This window comes from Notolepis coatsorum, assembly GCF_963971535.1.
Source record: "Notolepis coatsorum genome assembly, chromosome: 2".
NCBI lineage: Eukaryota > Metazoa > Chordata > Actinopteri > Aulopiformes > Paralepididae > Notolepis > Notolepis coatsorum.
The window spans coordinates 80,963,956-80,986,711 of NC_140166.1; the positions used below are offsets into that span (position 1 = coordinate 80,963,956).

General features: G+C 45.6%; 1 protein-coding gene across 1 annotated transcript in view; it reads left to right on the plus strand.

Moving 5' to 3' along the window:
• Positions 1 to 22,756, plus strand: part of ext2 (exostosin glycosyltransferase 2) — a 95,769-nt gene that overhangs the window by 9,477 nt on the left and 63,536 nt on the right. The window contains 4 exon segments of the mRNA XM_084308784.1: positions 2,926 to 3,042; positions 3,963 to 4,167; positions 9,367 to 9,506; positions 9,679 to 9,772. Of these exon segments, the coding sequence (XP_084164910.1) occupies positions 2,926 to 3,042; positions 3,963 to 4,167; positions 9,367 to 9,506; positions 9,679 to 9,772 (556 nt within the window).

Consider the following 22,756-nt stretch of genomic DNA (forward strand, 5'->3'; position numbering starts at 1 on the left):
ACAGACAATATTTGAATAAGGTGCTTAAAAAGCATTGAATGTTTTGTTCATCCATGATAAAATAGTCCTGAATCAAGAAATAATTTCTTTTATCTAAAGTGTAACTAATTGTCGGAAATTGGTTTTAAGCCATAAATATTGGATCCCATTTTCTTTTCAATAAAAAACTGCATTTAAAAGTCAATTGTATCCTTTTAAATGCCCTTTTAAAATGTAAAATGGTGCTTAGAAAAGTACTTGAAAGCCCTTGAATTTAATTTTGCAATGTCTGTGGGAACCCTGTCTTTGTCTCATCACTCATCACTATTTTGGAAATACAAAGACATGCACTGTAGTTAATGGCACTCGAGACGCTTTATAGACATTCAGTTGGTGAAGATCACAAAAGAGCGACTCGTAAGTTAGTTAAGAGCACAGACTCCGGAGCCCTTCAGCTTCGTCCCCTGGACTTCACCAGCACAGGGTCTCCATGTCTCTGCAGTGTTTCCCCACAGGATTTTGTGAGACTGTGGTGGGTGAACCTCTGCCCCTTTAGGGGGGTCTTAACTAGCCCTTTATTAGTTGAATCAGGTGTGCTGGTGGTGGAATTGAACAAATACATGAAACGGCTGGGGTGTCTCGAGGAGAGGATTGGGAACCACTGAACTAGAGCAAACATTTGAGCCATCAAAGAAATGAAGCAAAAGTGGTTACCTGTGTTGAACTGGTTTATTTTTTAGAAAATAAAAAAATATACTGGATTACTATTACGACTACTACCACTGCCAATACTACCGATACATCCCTATTGGCAAACTTTATATTTAAAAAAATAGTACAAAAAAAAAATTATTTATTTTTTTTATATTACATTTTATTTTGGTTCATTATACAACTGTGGTGGGACTAATTAGACTGTGGCGATTTAGGTAATTAATGGGAAACACTGCTCTGGGCCTTGGTCCCGCCCGGCCTGGTGGCTGACTGTGTGTCTCTGGGTCTTGGTCCCGCCCGGCCTGGTGGCTGACTGTGTGTCTCTGGGTCTTGGTCCCGCCCGGGCCTGGTGGCTGACTGTGTGTCTCTGGGTCTTGGTCCCGCCCGGGCCTGGTGGCTGACTGTGTGTCTCTGGGTCTTGGTCCCGCCCGGGCCTGGTGGCTGTGTGTCTCTGGGTCTTGGTCCCGCCCGGGCCTGGTGGCTGTGTGTCTCTGGGTCTTGGTCCCGCCCGGGCCTGGTGGCTGACTGTGTGTCTCTGGGTCTTGGTCCCGCCCGGGCCTGGTGGCTGACTGTGTGTCTCTGGGTCTTGGTCCCGCCCGGGCCTGGTGGCTGTGTGTCTCTGGGTCTTGGTCCCGCCCGGGCCTGGTGGCTGTGTGTCTCTGGGTCTTGGTCCCGCCCGGCCTGATGGCTGTTGACTTTCTGAACACAGAGCCTCGAGACAGTGAACATTTATCTGGAGCTGTAGGGAGTTTCCTGGACTCATCCAGCTGGGCTCCATTTGGCACGGAGCCTCATCAGAACCAGGTGTGTATGTGTGTGTGTATATATGTACAGTATGTGTGTGTGGAGTACTTGTCATGGACAGGTTTCACTAAATGTCACTTCTCACAGAGTAGGCTCACAGTGCAGCACGTCGTCTTGCTAGGAGGGAGTAGTTATTGAACAGGAAACCTTGTGAATGGATATATGATGCACGTCCGTTTCATTAGTTGCGCACAATGCACATAAACTCTGTCCACGGCTCTCCGGAGACATCTGGAAATGCCTTTTCGGTTTAAATTCCTTGTTATATCTCAGAAAAAAGGCAGTGTCGTTTCAATATTCAAATGAGCATATATCTCCTGAGGCCCGTCTCGTTGACCAACGTACAGTTACAGAACTTATACCCAGAGATGTGTCTCATCATGGGGTATAAATATGCCATAGGCATAGGGATCTATGATATCTGATATGAGTTTCTGCCATTTCAAAAGCCTGTTCACCTGAGTCTCTAGGGACCAACATCTTCAAATATCTGATTTAGATCATAGTTCATAGTCCAAACCGTATAACACTGAAAGTGTTGTTATCTACATGAAAGTGTTTGTTATCTACATGAAAGTGACAAAAACTGCTTCCCTTCATACTTAGGCCAAGCCATTTGACAGGATCAGGGGCATGATGGTCAAAAGGTGTCCCTGAAGGGCAGTCAGGTGGCGTAGCGGAGATTGCGCTCGTCACCAACACAGGAGATGCTGGGTTCGAGCTCTCTGCGTTGCTACCAGCTTGGCTGGTCGTTCATACTAATACAATTGGCAGTGTTAGGGGGTGGGAAGCTGGTGGGTGGGAATCTGGCGTGGTGGACAGCGACGCCTACAGGTCAGGTCTCGGCGCTTGCTCAGCGGGGGCAAGACTTGGTGGAGATAGCGTGCCCTCCCACGTGTTACACTTCACCAATGAGAGTCCTCGCTGCCAAGTGAAAAGACGTCACTGGCAGTCGCCGCACGTATCGGAGGAAGCGTGCGGTCGGCTTCGGGACGCCCTTGTACCGACTCGTAGGAGAACATGCATACAGCAGCCAGGTAGGGGAGGGGGGGGAATTGGCACGGCGACTAAATTGGGATGGGGAGAAAAACTGAAAAAATAAATAAATAAATAAAAATAAAACAAAAAAAAAGTGTCCCTGAGGCCGCTTCAGGGATATATTTGCAGTTGGCCACCGACGGCATTAACCCTTGTTTCTATCTTATATTTTGTGTTCTTAGGTTTTTATGTCTAATATTACATATATATATTACTCTAATATCACTCTTTCAGTAACCGTCACTACTGTCTTGATGGCTCCTCTTCTACACAGTGTGTGTGTTTGTGTGTGTATCGTCATAGCGACGTGACGCAGGGCCACAGCTCCGCCTCCGAGTCGTCGTCGTCGTCACGCGTCGTGACGCAAGTGTTGTCGCCTTGTGGTTTCAGAGCGCTGCTCGCCGGCGGAGGCTTCTCCACGTGGACCTACAGGCAGGGTTACGACGTCAGCATCCCGGTCTACAGCCCCCTGTCCGCGGACGTGGAGCTCCCCGAGAGACAGCCTGGGTGAGCTCAGCATCACTCACCGCCGTCTCCCTCTTAAAGAGGGTCACATCATGACTCCATTACACCCACTTAACCTGATTTATCTGAGCACGCCGCTCTTAAAAAAGACCACGTCGCTTAAGGGAGCAGACGATCGCTAATGCGACCGACGCTCCGCAGACCTCTCTCTCCCCTCTCGCGCTTTAACCGCACGGTTTATAGGCCTGATATTCTATATTCTATAATCATATTTTCAAATTGCAGGTGCTGAACGGAGCTCAGTGGCTCAATTTCAAAATTGTTCCGTGTCTGGTCAATTTTAGCATGGGTGTTATTCAGCGTAAAAAATATATATATTGATATTCTCCTTTGGTTCATTACAATTTACTCAAGCCTAGTAACAGACACAATATTTCTGACACTGGGAATTAGGGATGCTCGATATTGGCTTTTTTACCGATACCGATATACAGATATTGTCCAACTCTTAATTTCCGATACCGATATCAACCGATACCGATATATGCAGGGTTTCCCCCCCCAAAAAACTGAATAATTTCAGGTAATTAACATTACTATGTCTTGTTGTGGAATTAACATAACATTATGCATACTTTTGACAATAAATAAAATCAGAATTTGTTCTTACTTGCTTGCCTGGGTAAATAAAGGTTATAGAAATGTAATTTGAAAACCGATACAGATATTTTCCGATATCACATTTTAATGCCAATATCGGTAGGCCGATAATATCGGACATCCCTACTGGGAATACATTCCCTGAGATCCATAGATGTCCTTAGACACCAAGAACATGCAAATGGACCTCGTAGAAGCAATCTTCCATTTACTTAGGTATGTACTTTTAGGCGGATAATAGGAGATACCGGGTTATTTAATAACAGCTGATTCGTGCCTCTCTCCTCCCCCCCTCCCCGCAGGCCGCGGCGGTACTTCATCCTGTCGTCCCAGACGGCCATCCACCGGGAGTACCGCGCGGAGCTGGAGCGTCTGAAGGAGGAGAACGGCGAGGCGCTGCTGCTGCTCGACAAGTGCAGCAACCTCTCCCAGGGCGCCGCCGGCGGGGGGGCCGCGCGCAAACGCTGCTACAAGGGCCAGGCGTACGACTACCCACACATCCTGCAGGTGAGAGGCTCTTTTATAACAAGGGCCCCAGGCGTACGACTACCCACACGTCCTGCAGGTGAGGGGCTCTTTTATAACAAGGGCCCCAGGCGTACGACTACCCACACGTCCTGCAGGTGAGAGGGGCTCTTTTATAACAAGGGCCCCAGGCGTACGACTACCCACACGTCCTGCAGGTGAGAGGCTCTTTTATAACAAGGGCCCCAGGCGTACAACTACCCACACGTCCTGCAGGTGAGAGGGGCTCTTTTATAACAAGGGCCCCAGGAGTACGACTACCCACACGTCCTGCAGGTGAGAGGCTCTTTTATAACAAGGGCCCCAGGAGTACGACTACCCACACGTCCTGCAGGTGAGAGGGGCTCTTTTATAACAAGGGCCCCAGGCGTACGACTACCCACACGTCCTGCAGGTGAGAGGGGCTCTTTTATAACAAGGGCCCCAGGAGTACGACTACCCACACGTCCTGCAGGTGAGAGGGGCTCTTTTATAACAAGGGCCCCAGGAGTACGACTACCCACACGTCCTGCAGGTGAGAGGGGCTCTTTTATAACAAGGGCCCCAGGCGTACGACTACCCACACGTCCTGCAGGTGAGGGGCTCTTTTTATAAACGCTGCTACAAGGGCCAGGCGAGAGAGAGAGAGAGAAAGAGAGAGCATTCTGCTGTGGTAGAGTTACATTGACTGTGAACTAGTGAGGTACCGCGAACAGAATGAAGCAGCTCCGCCTTGAAAAGCTGTCAATTCATAAGCCGTCTTGTCTGAATCAGGAAACCGTTCATCCTGTTGAAATATCCTTGGGGCCGCGCCCAAGCGGCGAACCACGTAACGCGCGGCACGGCCGACCCGGGTTCGATTCCCGGACCCGGCATTCTTTGCCGAATGTCTTCCCCTGCTCTGTCTCCCATTCTTCCTCTCTCTCTCTCTCTCTCTCTCTCTCTACCGGACTGCCCGGTAGTAACAAAAAAACAAACAATAAAAAATCTACCAAAACATAATTTAAAAGAAGAAAAAAATAAATATCCGATGACCAATAATAGTGTTATTAGAGTGTCTCTGTTATTAGTTGTCATTCATTAATTCAGTCATTCGTGATTCTAGAGAGGTTTTAAAAAGGGGATGGGTGGAGATCTGGGAAATACTATACAGAGTGTGTTTGGAAAGTTGACCTTGTTCTCCACTAGCTTGTTATCACGATCGTAATGTTTTTACAAACTTCAAACCTGCATTTATCACCTGGCAATAGGAGCTTCATATTCTGAATATACACAATGAGAATATGAAGGAGAATAATCAAGTCAAGTAATCTTTATTTAGCATGGTTACAATGAATAAAGCCACCCAAAGTGCTTTACAGGTAGAACACTGTAAAAAACGCGTACAGTAACAAATAAAATACACAAAATTACAGTAAATAAGTATAGTAGTAGTACACTAAGAAACAAGAGCAAGGTGCAATATAAAAAGAGACGAGATGTAATAGTCCAGAGTAACGGCAAACGTAGTTGACAGGTGGCAGGCTAACTCTGATCAAAGGCCAGGGAGAAAAGGTGCATTTTCAGCAGCGGTTTAAGGGGGGGGGGGGGTTCCAGAGCCGAGGGGCAGCAGCGGCGAAGGCTCTGTCCCCCCCTGGTTTTGAGCCTGGTCCTGGGCACCTCCAGCAGCAGCTGATCAGCAGACCTTAGGGCTCTGGATGGGGTTTGGTGGCGCAGGAGCTCAGCCAGGTATAATGGAGCCAGAGCCCATTCAGCGAGAGAGAGAGAGAGAGAGAGAGAGAGAGTATCTGACACGGAGACCAGGCGGTGGGAGTGGTGCGTGGGAAAAACGGAGACCCGGACCAGGAAAGAATGACAGCTCATGCTCTCTGAGCGAGCGCGAAACCGCTAAGCCCTTCGCCTGGTGCTGTTCTCCAGTGTATTCCTCTCTGGCCAAAACCCATGTCATTCCTGCATGTGTTTTCGTGACAAGACCAGACGGGGCTCGTCTGGGGATTCCTCCTCGTGACAGATCTTGTAATGACTAACCCCCCCCTGTCCCCCCTGTCCCCCCTGTCCCCCCTGTCTCCAATCAGTCATATACTCGGGGTTCGCACAAGGTCCTTGAAGTGCTTAAAGTGCAAAAAAAAAAAAAAAAAAGTCCAGGCCTGGAATTCCTTGAAAACAGCAAATCTTTTAACAAGGTGCTTAAAAAGTCCTTGAAATTCAAATCATCCATTCGTATTGAAAGTTTTGTTCATCCATGATACAATTGTTCTGAATCAAGAAATTGATTTCTTTTCAATTAAAGTGTAAATTGGTTTTAACACATTCACGGCCATTCGATTTCCCCATCTAGCTATAGCTGGGCCAGCTTTCCATTACACACTTTCACTGTGCGTCACGTTGTTTGTAGAGCTAAATCTATATTTTATATTATAGCTATGGATACAATATCATGGTCATTTGACAGTAAGAACCTTCCGTTCAAGATGCAAACAAATTTTTTTCCCCATCCATACGTTCCCTTTTTATACCGTGGTGAATATGAGTGTTATTTCGGAATGATCCGGGCTAATTCCTGGGACGCTGTTTATAAGCCACAACGTGTATTATACCAAATCCATTGGCGTTTCGTCCCTACACACGCTACAATAAAAAAATCAAATGCATATGATAGGTATTATGTTTCATCGTGCATGCATGAAAGGGGGGGGGGGGTCGTGAGTTTCTGATTAATTGATTGCCAATAACGGCATAGTTATTACTACAACATACGCTGATCAGGGAGATGGCTATGAAAACCTTGCACGATCAAGCTGAAATTTACGTCAAATTGTTCTTACCTGTGGCCGGTGGGATTCCAAAAAGAATATTCCAATAATTTTATCGCCATCTGGTAGATCGTATGTCCATTTGGTCAACGACATAACCTACCACAGCATAATGAATCGGGGGTCCCGAAAATGATTCAATGCAATCGGGTGAAGCCCTAGGTTCAGGTTAGTAGAAAAGAGCGCCCGGAGCGTTTTCAGTGTGGCACCCGGTCTGGAACAGGGGTTACTGCATTCTCGATACAGCGCTACTAGCAGGATCTGGCCAGTACTGCACCTTCGGAGTCCCGGTATGCCTTTTACAGGCAAAATACAGCTCCCTGACATTGAATAGGGTATTAAAATCAAATAAAAGGGAAAACGAGTAAAACATTTATATATACGTTTTTGGCCGTCAACCGCTGGCTCCCAATAACGTATATATACGCGGTTGGCCGGGAAAGTGTTAAGCCATAAATATTGGATCATAAATATTTTTTCTATAAAAAACAGCATTTAAAAGTGAATTGTATCCTTTTAAATGCCCTTTTAACACTTTCAGCACCAGCCGTTTTATCCATCCGTATTCAATGGGCCACGCTTTAAAAGATAGGGATTTTCACTGTGCGTCACGATGTTTGTAGGGCTATATCTATATTCTATATTATAGCTATGGAGACAATACTATACTCATTTGACAGTCACTATCTCTCGTCCAACATGTATATGTTCGCGTGTTATCCTGTCGTGTTATTGTATAGTTTCAGAGTGATCCTGGCTAATTCCTGGAAGCTGCGTTATTGAGCGATATGTGAATTTTGCTAAAGGCGTTGCTCGCCTGGACACGCTACTGTTTCCAAATCAAAGGTATATAATAGGTATTTTGTTTCATCATGAATGCATCAAGGGGGGGGGGGGGGGGGTTGATGCTCTGATCACCAGCAACGGCATTCGTTTTGAATACTACATACGTTGATCGGCTAGATCGATATGAAATCATTGTAGGATCAAGGTGGAATTGACATCAGATAGTCCTTACCTTTGATCGGGGTTATTCCAAAAAGAATATTCCAATTGTCTGATCGCGATTTCCAGTATTGATGTCCATCGGGTCCCTGACATGAAGTGGCACAAGATATGCCTCAAGTGTGCTGAATGCGTTTCAAAGTGCTCAGATGAAGCGATTTACTTGGCTTGGTCTAAATTCTCCGCCCGGACGACATTAGATGTGACACACAGTGTCAAATAAGGTTTCAACGGGTGGGCGATACTGCCACCTAGCAGGATTCGGCCGGTATTGCACTCTCGGGGTCTCAGAATGAGTTCCAATGGTAACACAGAGGTCCGTGAGACTGTAATGAATAAAAAAATCGAATGAAAGAAAAAACGATAAATGATCGAAAACCCGACTATACTCTGGTTTTGGCGCTCAACCGCTGGCGAGATAACCCGACTATAGTCGTGATTGTACGTGGATGAGTTAAAATGAAAAATAGTGCTTAGAAAAGTACTTGGAAGTCCTTGAATTTCATTTTGCAATGTCTGTGGGAACCCTGTGTACTGTGCAAACCACAGTGGCTTGTCAGACAGAAGGTTGTGTTGTGTGAACTGCACAGCAATGAAGTCCTGTTTGGAGTGTGTGTGTGTGCGTGCGCTTTAAGCAGCATAGCTCCACTTCATGAAGTGAACAACACTCACTATACTGCCAGTAGACCACACACACACACACACACACACACATGACACCAGGAGATGCAAAATACGACTATATTAGCCTGCAATGAAAAGATGGCGTGCCTGCTTTTCATTACAGCCTCATAATGCATTAGAAAACGACTCATTTTGTTTATGGACTTCCTGATTTGATATGTAGTAAAGCAGGACAGAGGGGGGGTTGCTTGAATGAGATTTATCTGCTTCCACCACGCTGGGGTTAGTTAAACACAGTAGAGTGGCAGGATGTAAAAACATCCATTTTGTTACGACTCCATGTGTATGTCGTCCATCATCAGAGCAGAGCGGAGCTATCTCAACCCCCCCCCCTGTCCGAGGGAAGCGACGGTTGCGATTGGAGGATGGAGAAAAGGGAGCGGGGTTTCGAGACACCCCTTACTGTTACCTTTACAACCGGCGCGTCCTCCCCGCGCTCTGCCACGCCCGCGTTGTCTAGACAGGAAACGCGCTCGTCGTTTGGTATGCTTTGACCTGTGAACGGTGAGTTCTCTTTGGGGGAATGTGTCCGTGAGAGAGCACGCCCCGGGATCCCAGGGATCCCTTAGGGAACGAGGACAGACGCGCACTTTATAAACATACCCACGTTGCTTTTACTCAACGACAGAAAATCAAACCGGCTGCACCCATCGCTTTATGGCCGTCGCTGATCGATTGCCTACCTTTTTGTTCCCCGCAGGAGTCGTCGTTCTGCGTGGTCCTGCGGGGCGCTCGTCTGGGCCAGGCCACCCTCAGCGACGTGCTGCAGGCCGGCTGTGTGCCCGTCGTCCTGGCCGACTCCTACATCCTGCCGTTCTCCGAGGTCCTGGACTGGAAGAGGTAGGACGAGAGCGCCGAGGAGGACGTTGTCGTCAGACTCAAATGGCATAACATGTGTTTGTTGAATGTCTCCCCTTTTCCCCCTTTTGAGCTCTTCATGTGGTGTGTGTGTGTGTGTGTGTGTGTCTGTGTCTGTGTGTGTCTGTGTGTCTGTGTGTGTGTGTTCAAACAGGGCGTCGGTGGTCATCCCGGAGGAGAAGCTGTCTGAGATGTACACCATCCTGAAGAGCATTCCTCACAGACAGGTGGAGGAGATGCAGAGACAGGTAACCCGTCCGTCCGTCCGTCCGTCCTCTGAAAGACAGACACGTTGTAGTTGGATCACGTTCAGAAAGCTGTATACGTGGTGCTCTGACGTCGCGGAGCAGACCTTCTATCCTCATGTCAGAAGGCTGTATACGTGGTGCTCTGACGTCGCGGAGCAGACCTTCTATCTTCATGTCAGAAGGCTGTATACATGGCTCTGACGTCGCGGAGCAGACCTTCTATCTTCATGTCAGAAGGCTGTATACGTGGTGCTCTGACGGCCCGGAGGAGACCTTCTATCCTCATGTCAGAAGGCTGTATACGTGGCTCTGACGGCCCGGAGCAGACCTTCTATCCTCATGTCAGAAGGCTGTATACATGGCTCTGACGTCGCGGAGCAGACCTTCTATCTTCATGTCAGAAGGCTGTATACGTGGTGCTCTGACGGCCCGGAGGAGACCTTCTATCCTCATGTCAGAAGGCTGTATACGTGGTGCTCTGACGTCGCGGAGCAGACCTTCTATCCTCATGTCAGAAGGCTGTATACGTGGCTCTGACGTCGCGGAGCAGACCTTCTATCCTCATGTCAGAACTTGAAGGCTGTATACGTGGTGCTCTGACGTCGCGGAGCAGACCTTCTATCCTCATGTCAGAAGGCTGTATACGTGGCTCTGACGTCGCGGAGCAGACCTTCTATCCTCATGTCAGAAGGCTGTATACGTGGCTCTGACGTCGCGGAGCAGACCTTCTATCCTCATGTCAGAACTTGAAGGCTGTATACAATGGCTCTGACGTCGCAGAGCAGACCTTCTATCCTCATGTCAGAAGGCTGTATACGTGGCTCTGACGGCCCGGAGCAGACCTTCTATCCTCATGTCAGAAGGCTGTATACATGGCTCTGACGTCGCGGAGCAGACCTTCTATCCCCATGTCAGAAGGCTGTATACGTGGCTCTGACGGCCCGGAGGAGACCTTCTATCCTCATGTCAGAACTTGAAGGCTGTATACATGGCTCTGACGTCCCGGAGCAGACCTTCTATCCTCATGTCAGAAGGCTGTATACGTGGCTCTGACGTCGCGGAGCAGACCTTCTATCCTCATGTCAGAAGGCTGTATACGTGGCTCTGACGTCGCGGAGCAGACCTTCTATCCTCATGTCAGAAGGCTGTATACGTGGCTCTGACGTCGCGGAGCAGACCTTCTTGGGCCAAACGGAGCGGCTCGCGGGAGAAGCGCCTCTCGCTCCGTCCCGTCAGGTTTGGAACCGACCCGTCTCAAACCCCGCCCTTTGTTCCGAGGGAAGCAGCGGTCGCGATTGGAGGACAGAGAGAAGTGGGCGGGGCTTGAGCTCGGTTCATTTCCTCCTCATTTGCTCCCATCTAGATGAAACGGCTCTTCTGAAGGCTTGAGCCGTGTTGATTTTAGTTAACAGCGATTCCAACGGCGGGGCGACTCACTCCGTCTCTTTCCACTCTAATAGCTACATTTAGCTACAATAAACAAAACCGAAAGCCCCGATGAGAGCGGTGCCCGGGTTCAAGCTGGCTCTCATTCCCTTATATCAACGCTGGTCCATTTACCAATTACAGACGTCTCAGAGCCAGGGCTTTGGTGACCGGCGTGGGGTTGGATTACACCAGACATGCTCCCAAACATGGCTCCCTCTGGAAGGGGGGGGGGGGGGGTGTAGCTTGGAGTTAGCTTAGCAGCTTGATTCTGCCATGTAGCACACTGGCCTCTGTGCCTTTCTTGTTTCGCTGCGAGGGTCTAAAGGAGGAAGAAGGGGTTTGGCTGTATGTCAAAGGTAATGAGCGCAGGCTTAGAAATTAAACCTTTTTTAAGGGTTTTCTCTCAAATACTGTCGTCGTCGGATGAAGTGCGATGACGTTACATTCTATATCCCGTGTTGGAGCTACTTTTTATGTGCATACGTCATCATTTTCCCCTCGGGAGAGAGATTGTGGGGAGTTAATACCGAGACCTGCTGAATTGGACAAGATGACATCATGATGATCACAGTGTTGCCCCTGTTGGTAGAAGCAGTTACCCCCCCCTTCCCCTCTTGCCCCCATAGCATTAGATAATGCAGGCATTGATGTTGATTTGATGATTTCGTCAAAGGTTCAACTGTGCCATCAATAGTAACAGTAGCTTAAGGAAAGATATCTAGTAACCTGCCCAATTGGGATCATTCATTTGTAGCCAGAATGCAAAATCAGAGACATGAAATGGTTCCTTCACTGTCCATGATAACATGCAGGTGGCAGGTGGTGGTTATGGTTAAATTCTCAAAATACAAACGGTCTACTTTTATATAAAGGTATTCGATCATATTAAAAAAGAAAAAAAAAAAAAAAAAAAAGCCTAAAAATACATAAGTAAATGGAAGATTGCTCCACTTCTACAAGGTCCATTTGCTTGTTCCTGATATCTAGGGACATCTATGGATCTCAGGGAATGTATTCCCAGTATCAGAAATATTGTGTCTCTTACTAGGCTTGAGTAAATTGTAATGAACCAAAGGAGAATATAATTTATTTTCTTTTTTTCTTTTTCCATCTTTGACATGCTAACACCACATGTCAAATCTGAACAAATTAATAAAGGGCAGATGATTTACAGGGGTTTTTGTAGATATAGTACTGAATTTTGCCATCCACATGCTATTTGAAATATGAATATAGAATATAGAATATCAGGTCTATAAATTACCTTATTATGGCCAAGCCACACATCTATGGATCGGGCCAAATCTCTTCTTTCCAATGGCAGAGTTCAATCTGGATTTAGTATCACCACACGCCCCTGACGGGGCAGCAAAAACTGTGAATGAAATCTACTTTAAGTACAGTTACTTTTTTGTAATGAAAATAGCTCTGTAATTTTTCATCTGTTTGAGCCGACGTTCACAGAAAGGTAAAGAGACGTTCTATTTTATGGCAATAACGTTCAGGTTTGTTCGACCTGTGAGATATGATCCCGAAGATAACGTAAAAAAAGAAAAGTCTGCGCTGGATGTCAGATGATTGATAGGGGCTGGCGTGAGCTGGGAAGTGTAGTTTTATGAAATTTTAAAGCCCTCGGTCTCCTCGTTCATAGAACTACACACACATATGACAGCTTTATTTACGTCTTAATTCATCCGGTTTCTGTCGGGATGAGTTGAGATATTTATAAACTCATTATTCCGCTAATAACACTTAAAATCATTGGTAAACAAACTTAGTGCTGAAAATATACACTTTGACTGCTGTTTTGACAGGGTTAGGGTCTTTACTCTTGGCTACATTTGAAAAAGAAACAACATTAATTAATACGTTCTGTATCTATTTATGGCGTGATATCAATCTCGTACCGGACCGCTCGGCTTAACACTTTCATGGCCTTGCGCGCCAACCGTTAACACTTTGGGTGCCAAAAACGTGTTAATACGTTTCTGGGCCCCGACCCTAGAGTGCCAAAGATGTCTTTTTACGTTTCTGGGTCGTTTTTCCTTTTTTCCGATATTTTTATTCATTATCCATCCAGGGAGCCTGGTGTTACCATAGGGAATGGGTCTGATGTCGCCAAAGTGCAATACCGGCCGCATCCAGCTAGACGGCAGTATCGAGCACCCTTTGCAACCTTGTATCTTGGCCTGTGCGTCGATCTAATGTCTCTGGGTCGTTTTTTTTTTCCGTGCAAGGGGAGCGGTTATAACGGTCGGATTGAGAAGAATCAAATGCTCCCGATGCATGATGTGTGGTGGATTATGTTGGCGACACGATGGACATCAATACTTGGAATCGCGATCAGATAATTGGAATATTATTTTTGGGGTACATCCTAGTCAAGGTAAGGGCTATATGATATCAATCATGCGTTGATCCAAGCATGTCTTCACCTTGATCCGAACGTGTGTGTGTAACGTTAGTCCACAATGTATGCCGTTGGTGACGATTGAAGCATCAAAAGATGACCCCCCCCCCTTTCATGCATTCATGATGAAACATAATACCTATGATATAGATTTGATTTGGAAATAGTAGCGTGTCCAGGGATGAAACGCCAATGCTTTTAGTAGAATTCACATTGCGCCCTATAACTCAGCTTCCCAGGAATTAGCCCGGATCACTCCGAAAACTATACTTATATTCACCACGGGATAACGCGTGAACGTGTTCATGACATATTTTTTTTCTTTTTTGCATCTTGGACAGAAGATAGTTACTGTCAAATGACCATAGTATTGTATCCATAGCTATAATATAGAATATAGATATAGCTCTACAAACAAGGTGACGCATCCCTATCTTTAAAGCGTGGCCTAGCTAGAACAGGATGAGGAAAATGCCCGGCCCTGAAAGAGTTAAGGGGTTAAAATAAAGATTATAACTTGTTTTTTCCCCAGTGCAGTTTGGTTTCAGGCAAAACAAAACGGCGAGGGCAGGGCTGAATTATGTCTGTTGATGTGGGGGGAGGAGATCCACACGAGCACAGGGAGAACATTCAAACTGCACACAGAAAGCCCCCCCCGTCCCCCCCCGTCGGGTTCGAACCGCAGACCTCCTTACGCCGGGAACACACCACGGGCGCATGCAGGCACACGCGGGTTTCGTGCGAGAACAGCGTGGTCGTCCACACCGAGTCCGACTTCAGAGTGGGCGGAATCGCACCTATTTACATGGGAACAGCTGTAAATGCCTATGTCTATATGCAAAGTCAGTCCCCGTTTGAAGACCTTTTTTTTTAAAGATTTCCAGTTCCAGTGTTCTATTCTGTAATTGTCCATTTTGCATGTATAACCCGTTATTATCTCATTAATTAGAATGTTACAATGAATTTTAGAAAGATGAAATCAGTGTGACTGTACTCCTGAAAAAGTATAGTATGGTTTATTTGTATTGGGAAAGATACAGACACATAAGCTGGTTGAACAACATCTATATGTGTGGTAATAATGAGGATATTGAGTGTATTTCTGTGGAAATGCGCGTGGCGCACGCCTCAAATTACAACCGAAGCGAAAGAATTTGCTTCCCGCCCGCCCGCGGCCGTTGTGAACAGCAACGCCCGTTAACATAGGAGCGAAAGTGAAGCGCTGATCGCTCGCCCGCGTCCCGTGTTCGGTGTGTTTGCGCCGTTACTGTGAGACAACACTGCGCCTAACCACTACGCCTATGTGCCTCAGCGAGACGCACCCAGCTGAATAGAATAGAAGTACTTTATTGATCCCGAGGTAAATTCAGCACTACAGATCGCTCTCAATGAACATTCAGGTTGTCACAAATCTAAAATAAGAGTACACAGTCAAAGATATACATATACATTCTAAAATATACAGTGATATACAGTGTAGGGCTGTCTTAAATACTTCGAAGCTTCGTTCGATGGGCATGGGATTCGAATATGAAAATACAATTTGATTATATTAAAAAAATATATATATGATTTTTTTGTTTTGTTGTTGTTGCAAAATCAACTCTGCCTCTCTTTGTTAATTACAACAAGCAATGCTGTTTGTTATTTAAGATGAGGTCGGACTCGGTACTGACAGATTTGTGTTCATTGTGCTGCTTTTATAAAGCCTCAAATGACGGCTTACAATATTTCATGAAAGCAAAGTGTTTCGTTTGTCTAAGATTTAAAAAGGTTTAAACTTTACAGCACTGACAAAGTTGAACAAAGTGCTGTACAAGTCCCACAACATAAAATTTTTTAATAAAAAATAAATATTATTTCGAAGCTTCGAATTAAAATCGAATCTCGGCCCCGAAGCTTCGAATTCCAAAAGAAAATTCGAAGGTCAGCCCTAATACAGTGTGTATGTTTCTGTCTGAACCAATGGGTGAGTGGTGGGTCGCTGTAGGTGACTAGGGCTTGTGCATGGCTGTTCAATTTACATTCACGATTTTGGCTTCCCACGATCATGAAAACGATAATCGAGATAAAACTATTAGTGTGCCACATGCTGTGTTGCTCTCATTGTGTCATGTGTTGTAAATACAGCGCACCCTTCCTTCACAGCGGTGCGCTCCGCCTTTCCCCCCCAAAGGCCAAACCGTAGTTTAAGCTGGTGTTGAGAGGGAGGAAACGGCTTTGGTCAGAAGGTGACAGAAAAGCATCAAATCAATGAGTAATCCTGTTTAATAAATCGTGATTATGATTTTTTTGGTTTGCCATAATCGGGCAGCCCTCGTCCCCAGGACTGTGAGGAGTGTCGGGCCCCGGAGCTCAGCTCCCCCCAGCTGGCACGACGAGGAGACTGGAAGGGCCTTTTTTCTTTTATCTCTCTCCTCTCTCTGTCTCTCTGTCTCTCTTTCTGTCTCCCTATCTCTCTGTCTGTCTGTCTCTGTCTCTGTCTCTGCCTCTGTCTGTCTGTCTGTCTGTCTGTCTGTCTGTCTGTCTGTCTGTCTGTCTGTCTGTCTGTCTGTCTGTCTGTCTGTCTGTCTGTCTGTCTGTCTGTCTGCCTGTCTGTCTGTCTGCCTGTCTGTCTGTCTGTCTGTCTCTCTCTCTCTCTGCCTCTGTCTCTCTCTTTCCCTCTCTCTCTCTGTCTATCTCTCTCTCTCTGTCTCTCTCTTTCCCTCTCTCTCTCTCCCTTTCTCTGTCAGGAGGTGCTGTAGACTCCGTTCCGACCCTACACTGACTACACGCACACATCTGGAGAGACTCCCCCCCCCCCCCCCCCTCTCGCCCCGCCTGGCATGTGCTCTTATCTGATCTCGGTGGACACGACGGGGTGACTTGGTTTCCAACCTCATTGAGAGAATTCACCGTTTATTGTCAGTGAGATAGTTGGAGGATCTGAGAGGCTCGTGTGGGTTCCTTTTCCTTTTTCTTCTTCTTCTTTTTCTTCTTCTTTTTCCGCATCCTTAACAATGGTGTCTTACATCAGATCTGGGCACGGAAGACAAAGTATTTACCACGTCTGTCCAACAGAGGGCTCAGCGGTCTATGCTTTTCAAGGGGGTTGAGTGTCTTCCTAAAGAGCCTGGTTACTGGTGTAAGAACACATGGGGAGAAAGGGAGATGAAAGGCTTTTTATCTCACGTGTTAAATAGGCTGTATTTTCGATTTGATATCAAATGAATGAAGGATAGCAGACCTGTTAAGCTGTAGCCCTATTTTCAGAAATTTCGCCTAAAGGTACATGCCTAAGTAAATGGAACATTGCTCCACTTCTACAAGGTACATTTGCATGTTCTTGGTATCTAGGAACATCTAGGGACCTGGGGGTATGTATTCCCAGTGTCAGAAATATTGTGTCTGTTACTAGGCTTGAGTAAATTGTAATGAAAAAAAGGAGAATATAAATGATGATATTTTTTTTGCATCTGTGCCGGTGAATAACACCATGTTACAATTGTAACAAAGAGATTTCGCTCACTGAGCTCATTCACCACCTTATTGAGATCAAGTATACAAAAAATCTAAGCAAATGAATAAAGGGAAGATGATTAAATAGAAGGATTTGTAGATACAGTAATAAATGATAATCGATTTTTATTATAAATTCATATTTGACCTTGAACTTGACCGTGACCTTATTTATGGCCAAATCATACATCTATGGATAGGGAAAAGGCAAATTTTTCCTATGGCAGGGTTAAATCTGGATTTACTCATTTCCTCACGGTTTTACGATAAAAGAGATATAATTAGCATTTTACCGATAAATTCTTATTTTCTGTAAATCTTACAAAACATTGGTAAAAATGAAAATATACACTTTGACTGCTGTTTTGATACGGTTATGGTCTTTACTCTTGGCAATTTAGGGCGCGTTCACACCTACCCTGTTTGGTCCACTTTAAGTGGACCATGGTCCCTTTAAGTGGACCATGGTCCCTTTAGATCGATAGTCCGTTTGGTTTGTACAGGTATGAACGCAAACCGAACTATAATGAGGACCAAACAACCGAACCATGGTCCTCTTGAAAAGTTGGGACTCGGTTCGTTTCAATCGAACTATAGTACCTAATCCAGGAAGCAAAGTAGCCTACTCCTCTCTAGACTGGCGCCGCACGCGACAGTCTCTCTCTTCCTCCCTCTCTCTCTCTCTCTAGACGCAGTCTCTCTTCCTCTCTCTCTCTCTACTCTAGACTCGCGCCGCGCGCGGACCCCCCAACCTGCGTGAGGAGGACATTCGCGGACATTCTCTCAGATAAAGAAAAAAAAAGCTTACATAATTTTTCATAATAGCAGCGTGGACCAGCTCTGTAACAAACTAACAACAACGCATCTCGAGCTGCGCCTGCTAGTAGTTGACAGCTTACGCAGGAAGGAAAGGTCTCTCTCTCTCTCTCTGCCTCTCTCTCTCTCTCTCTCTCTCTCTCTCTCTCTCTGCCTCTCTCTCTCTCTCTCTCTCTCTCTCTCTCTCTCTCTCTCTCTCTCTTCCTCTCTCTGTCTCTCTAGACTGGCGCCGCGCGCGGACAGTCTCTCTCGTCCTCTCTCTCTCTCTCGCTCTCGCTCTCTCTCTATATCTCTACTCTCTAGTCGACTTGCGCCACGCTCGTAATGACAGTATCTCTCTGCTTTATCACAAGAGACGCTGTCGGCAACTGTTTACGTTTGTGAGTGCTATAGTCCAATAGATGAACGACTTGGCGACAGCATGTCCTTTGTTTACAAATTAGATCCGCACCAAACAGGGTTGTGTGAACGCAGACCAAAATTAAACAATGTATCATTTTCACATTTGGTGCGGATCTAATTTGTAAACAAATTAGAAAGTCCGGACTATCCCTGGACTTTCAGATGTGAACACACCCTTAAATTATATATTTTTTTAAACAAACCTCTTAACATCCAAGGACGATGAGGACGATTCGCGACGCGCCACTTTGCCGACCTCTAGCGGCTCGGGTGTGCATTTCTTTTAATACAATATATAGATAGATATAGAATTAAAGCCCTGTTTGTTGCCTGTCAATTGCCCTTTCAGGTGACAAAATCCGCTCAGCGGTTCTCGAGTTACATGCCGATATGTGAGGCGTGCGCCAAAGTACACATTACCACCCCCGTCAATCATTTGGCGATCTCGAAAAATTTTGGACAGGGTTGTAGTAAATGAGTGTGGCTTTCCAATGATACCCCATGATATGATAATTGGGGATTTAATACGGTCTCTATTGATCGATTTATGATAAAGAAAAACAGGGTCCCCCAATTGGCGGCTTAAGGTGAGACACCCCAGGTGAATAGGCAAAAAAAACATTTGAATAGATATCACTATGAAACTTTCCCAGTTTGTTATGTACATAACAACTTAGAAAAAAAGTATTGCAAGTTTTCTGAGATCTTATGTTTATATATGCAAAATAGGCATTACCTCATTAAATATGCACTAATTTGCATATGACGTTTGGGTATAAATACCAACATTGGATGATGCCAGATTAAAAAAATAAATAAAATGGTTTCATTATGTTAACACATAACACAGTGAACTTTTTACAGAAGGGATTGTGGATATGTCTTTTTATCATTCCATGAATCAGGAAATGCTGACTACAGTCATAAAAAAATCAATTTTCGCCATGTTTTTTGGTCTAAATGTACTATAAATCAGGCTATGAATGATATATCAACAAACCTTTGTAAAAAGATGCAGGGTATATATAGGAAGAAATGTGGAAAGTATGGTGTGTGTAGGTGCTATGGAATGGTACATGTCTACCCTTGCGTGTAAGAAAAACGCATAAAAACTCATTTTCGTAGGGGTATATCCTATATAAGACAATTAACTAAAATGTGATTTCATTGGATGTGCACTGACAACTAATGCTTGTATATCTTATTGTGTGTTGTCATGTTTGTTTATGTGTTTGTTTAAAAAATAATACAAAAAAAATACAAAAAAAAAAAAAATAATATGAAAAAATGAAAGAAAAAAAAAAGAAAAAAAAATCTCATTTTTGGGAAAACGCCTTTAAAGTTCTGTATTGTAAAATGCCATAATTTTTTTTTTAAACAGCTATTTACAAACACAATACCTAATCAAACCATTAGTAATTGACAACCTAAACACATGCCTGATAACTGAATAATAATAATAATGATGTTATTGAACTGAACAGAACTACACACAGGCTACAAACAGTGTAGTAACAGTGTAGTACCCCCTAATAGGCAAATATATATTTGAATAGATATCACTATGAAACTTTCCCAGTTTGTTATGTACATATAAACTAAGAAAAAATATATTGCAAGTTTTCTGAATTTTATGTTTATATATGCAAATGAGGCACCTCCCCATTAAATATGTGCACATTTATGGATGCAATAAGGCAAAATGAAGTCAAATAAACAACTAAATGTGTGTTATTGACGTTTTATTGTCACTAGTTTCATAGAAGACATGTTTAGGAAGCAAAATATAACAATCTCAAAATCAACAAAAAAAAGTATATTTGCCTATTCACCTGGGGTGTCTCGCCTTAACAGGTTAATGAAATGTAAAGGAAAAGCAGTTGGGAAAACCCATATCTCGTACTATCTGAAACAACGTAGTCTCACAGTTAACTTCTGCTTCCTGGGTTCATCTTCCACAGTGAGAACAGACAAATGTACCAGGGTAGTGTGGGGCGTAATCTCTCTCTCTCGCTCTCTCTCTCTCTCTCTCTCTCTCTCTCTCTCTCTCTCTCTCTCTCTCTCTCTGTCTCTCTCTCTGTCTCTGTCTCTGTCTCTGTCTCTGTCTCTCTCTGTCTCTGTCTCTGTCTCTCTCTCTGTCTCTCTCTCTCTCTGTCTCTCTCTCTCTCTCTGCCTCTCTCTCTCTCTCTCTCTCCCTCTCTGTCTGTCTCTCTCTCTGGCTCTCTCTCCGTCTCTCTCTCCCTCTCTGTCTGTCTCTCTGTCTCACTCTCTCTCTGTTTATGTCTCTCTCTGAGAGAACAGACAGATGAACCAGGGTAGTAGCGGGGGCGTAACCAGGGTAGCGGGGGCATAATCTCTCTGCTCATCTTTGCCATCAATAGCCAGCGGCTTGCAGACGACCGGAACTCATTTTCTAATTTGAATTGATGCGGTGGCGTCAATTAAGGTTGTAAATCATCAGGCTAAGTGCTAAACGGCTGTGAGATGTTAGCGGTGGTCAAGTGAGGGCTTCCCTAAGCCTCGTTTGGTTTAGACCCTCAGAATAGAATACACGCCTTTATTAGATCAGCACAGCTAAAGTCACTGGTTTTTAATCACAGGGGCTGTAACTAGTCGCACCCTGAACACATCCTGTCTCAAGCCTGACCCTGAAGGTGAATGTACCTTAAGTACCAGCGTGCCCTGGATGAGGAAACACAACATTTTGGCAACAATTAAATGTAAGATACAGAGTTAAAGGAACACGCCACCATTATGGGAACTCTTCTCCACAGTCAGACAAGAAGATGGATACCAATTCCCTCTCTGTGCGTTCAGTAGAAAGCTATCCGGCTGCAAGCTAGCCTAGCACAGCACAAATAAATGGAAGCAGATACGGATCAGCTAGCCTAGCTTAAAACTCCGGGAGAGGTGTTTTTGGCTTCCGCTTCCATTCATTTGTCCTAAGCTTGGCTGGCTTTCTACTGAACGCACAGAGTGACGATTGGTATCTATCGCCTTTTTCGGACTCTGGAAAAGACGGTAAGCACTATGTCATTACACTACATTATGTCTCCCATAATGTTGGCATGTTCCTTTTAACAACTATCCAGCAAGAAACTTCCAAAGGAAAGGTTTGTTTATGCCTATATGCCGCGGTCCGCTTCAGTGTGGTTGACTTAATTTATGAAGAAGACGTGTGTCACTGGTAAAATCAACTTAGCTCCTTTCTGTAAACAGCTAGCCGGGAACCTTATGCACGCGCTGTGTAGCCGACACACAGTTGACATGATGGGAGAGGTCGCCCCGCACCGACAGCGCTCTGTGGCCTAGTGATTCACAGAACCCTACGCTAGTGGGCGACCAATATTGCTTTTTCAATGGCTGGGGCAGATTAGAATAAGCCCTATAACAGCTGGAGCTGGCACTACTGAAAGATATTTTTTTTGCTAGCCCCCCACATCTTTGTTTTTTTGGCCGTTTAAAACAGATTTACTGGCTGGCATCGTCCGGAGTCTGCTTGCTGCCGACGTCAGTTCTCGTCTCCCTGTCGAGTCAGACGAGCTGAAGCTGAAGCCTCCGGCACTCTCTGATGCTCTCTGATGCTCTCTGATGCTCTCTAACGCTCTCTGACGCTCTCTAACGCTCTCTGATGCTCTCTGATGCTCTCTGATGCTCTCTAACGCTCTCTGACGCTCTCTGATGCTCTCTGACGCTCTCTGATGCTCTCTGATGCTCTCTGATGCTCTCTGACGCTCTCTAACGCTCTCTGACGCTCTCTGATGCTCTCTGACGCTCTCTGACACTCTCTGATGCTCTCTGATGCTCTCTGATGCTCTCTGATGCTCTCTGATGCTCTCTGATGCTCTCTGACTCTCTCTGGCGCTCTCTGATGCTCTCTGATGCTCTCTGATGCTCTCTAACGCTCTCTGACGCTCTCTGATGCTCTCTGATGCTCTCTGATGCTCTCTGATGCTCTCTGACGCTCTCTGAGGCTCTCTGATGCTCTCTGATGCTCTCTGACGCTCTCTGATGCTCTCTGATGCTCTCTGATGCTCTCTGACGCTCTCTGATGCTCTCTGATGCTCTCTGGCGCTCTCTGACGCTCTCTGATGCTCTCTGATGCTCTCTGATGCTCTCTGATGCTCTCTGACGCTCTCTGAGGCTCTCTGATGCTCTCTGATGCTCTCTGACGCTCTCTGAGGCTCTCTGATGCTCTCTGATGCTCTCTGACGCTCTCTGAGGCTCTCTGATGCTCTCTGATGCTCTCTGATGCTCTCTGACGCTCTCTGAGGCTCTCTGATGCTCTCTGACGCTCTCTGATGCTCTCTGACGCTCTCTGACGCTCTCTGACGCTCTCTGATGCTCTCTGACGCTCTCTGACGCTCTCTGATGCTCTCTGACGCTCTCTGACGCTCTCTGATGCTCTCTGACGCTCTCTGACGCTCTCT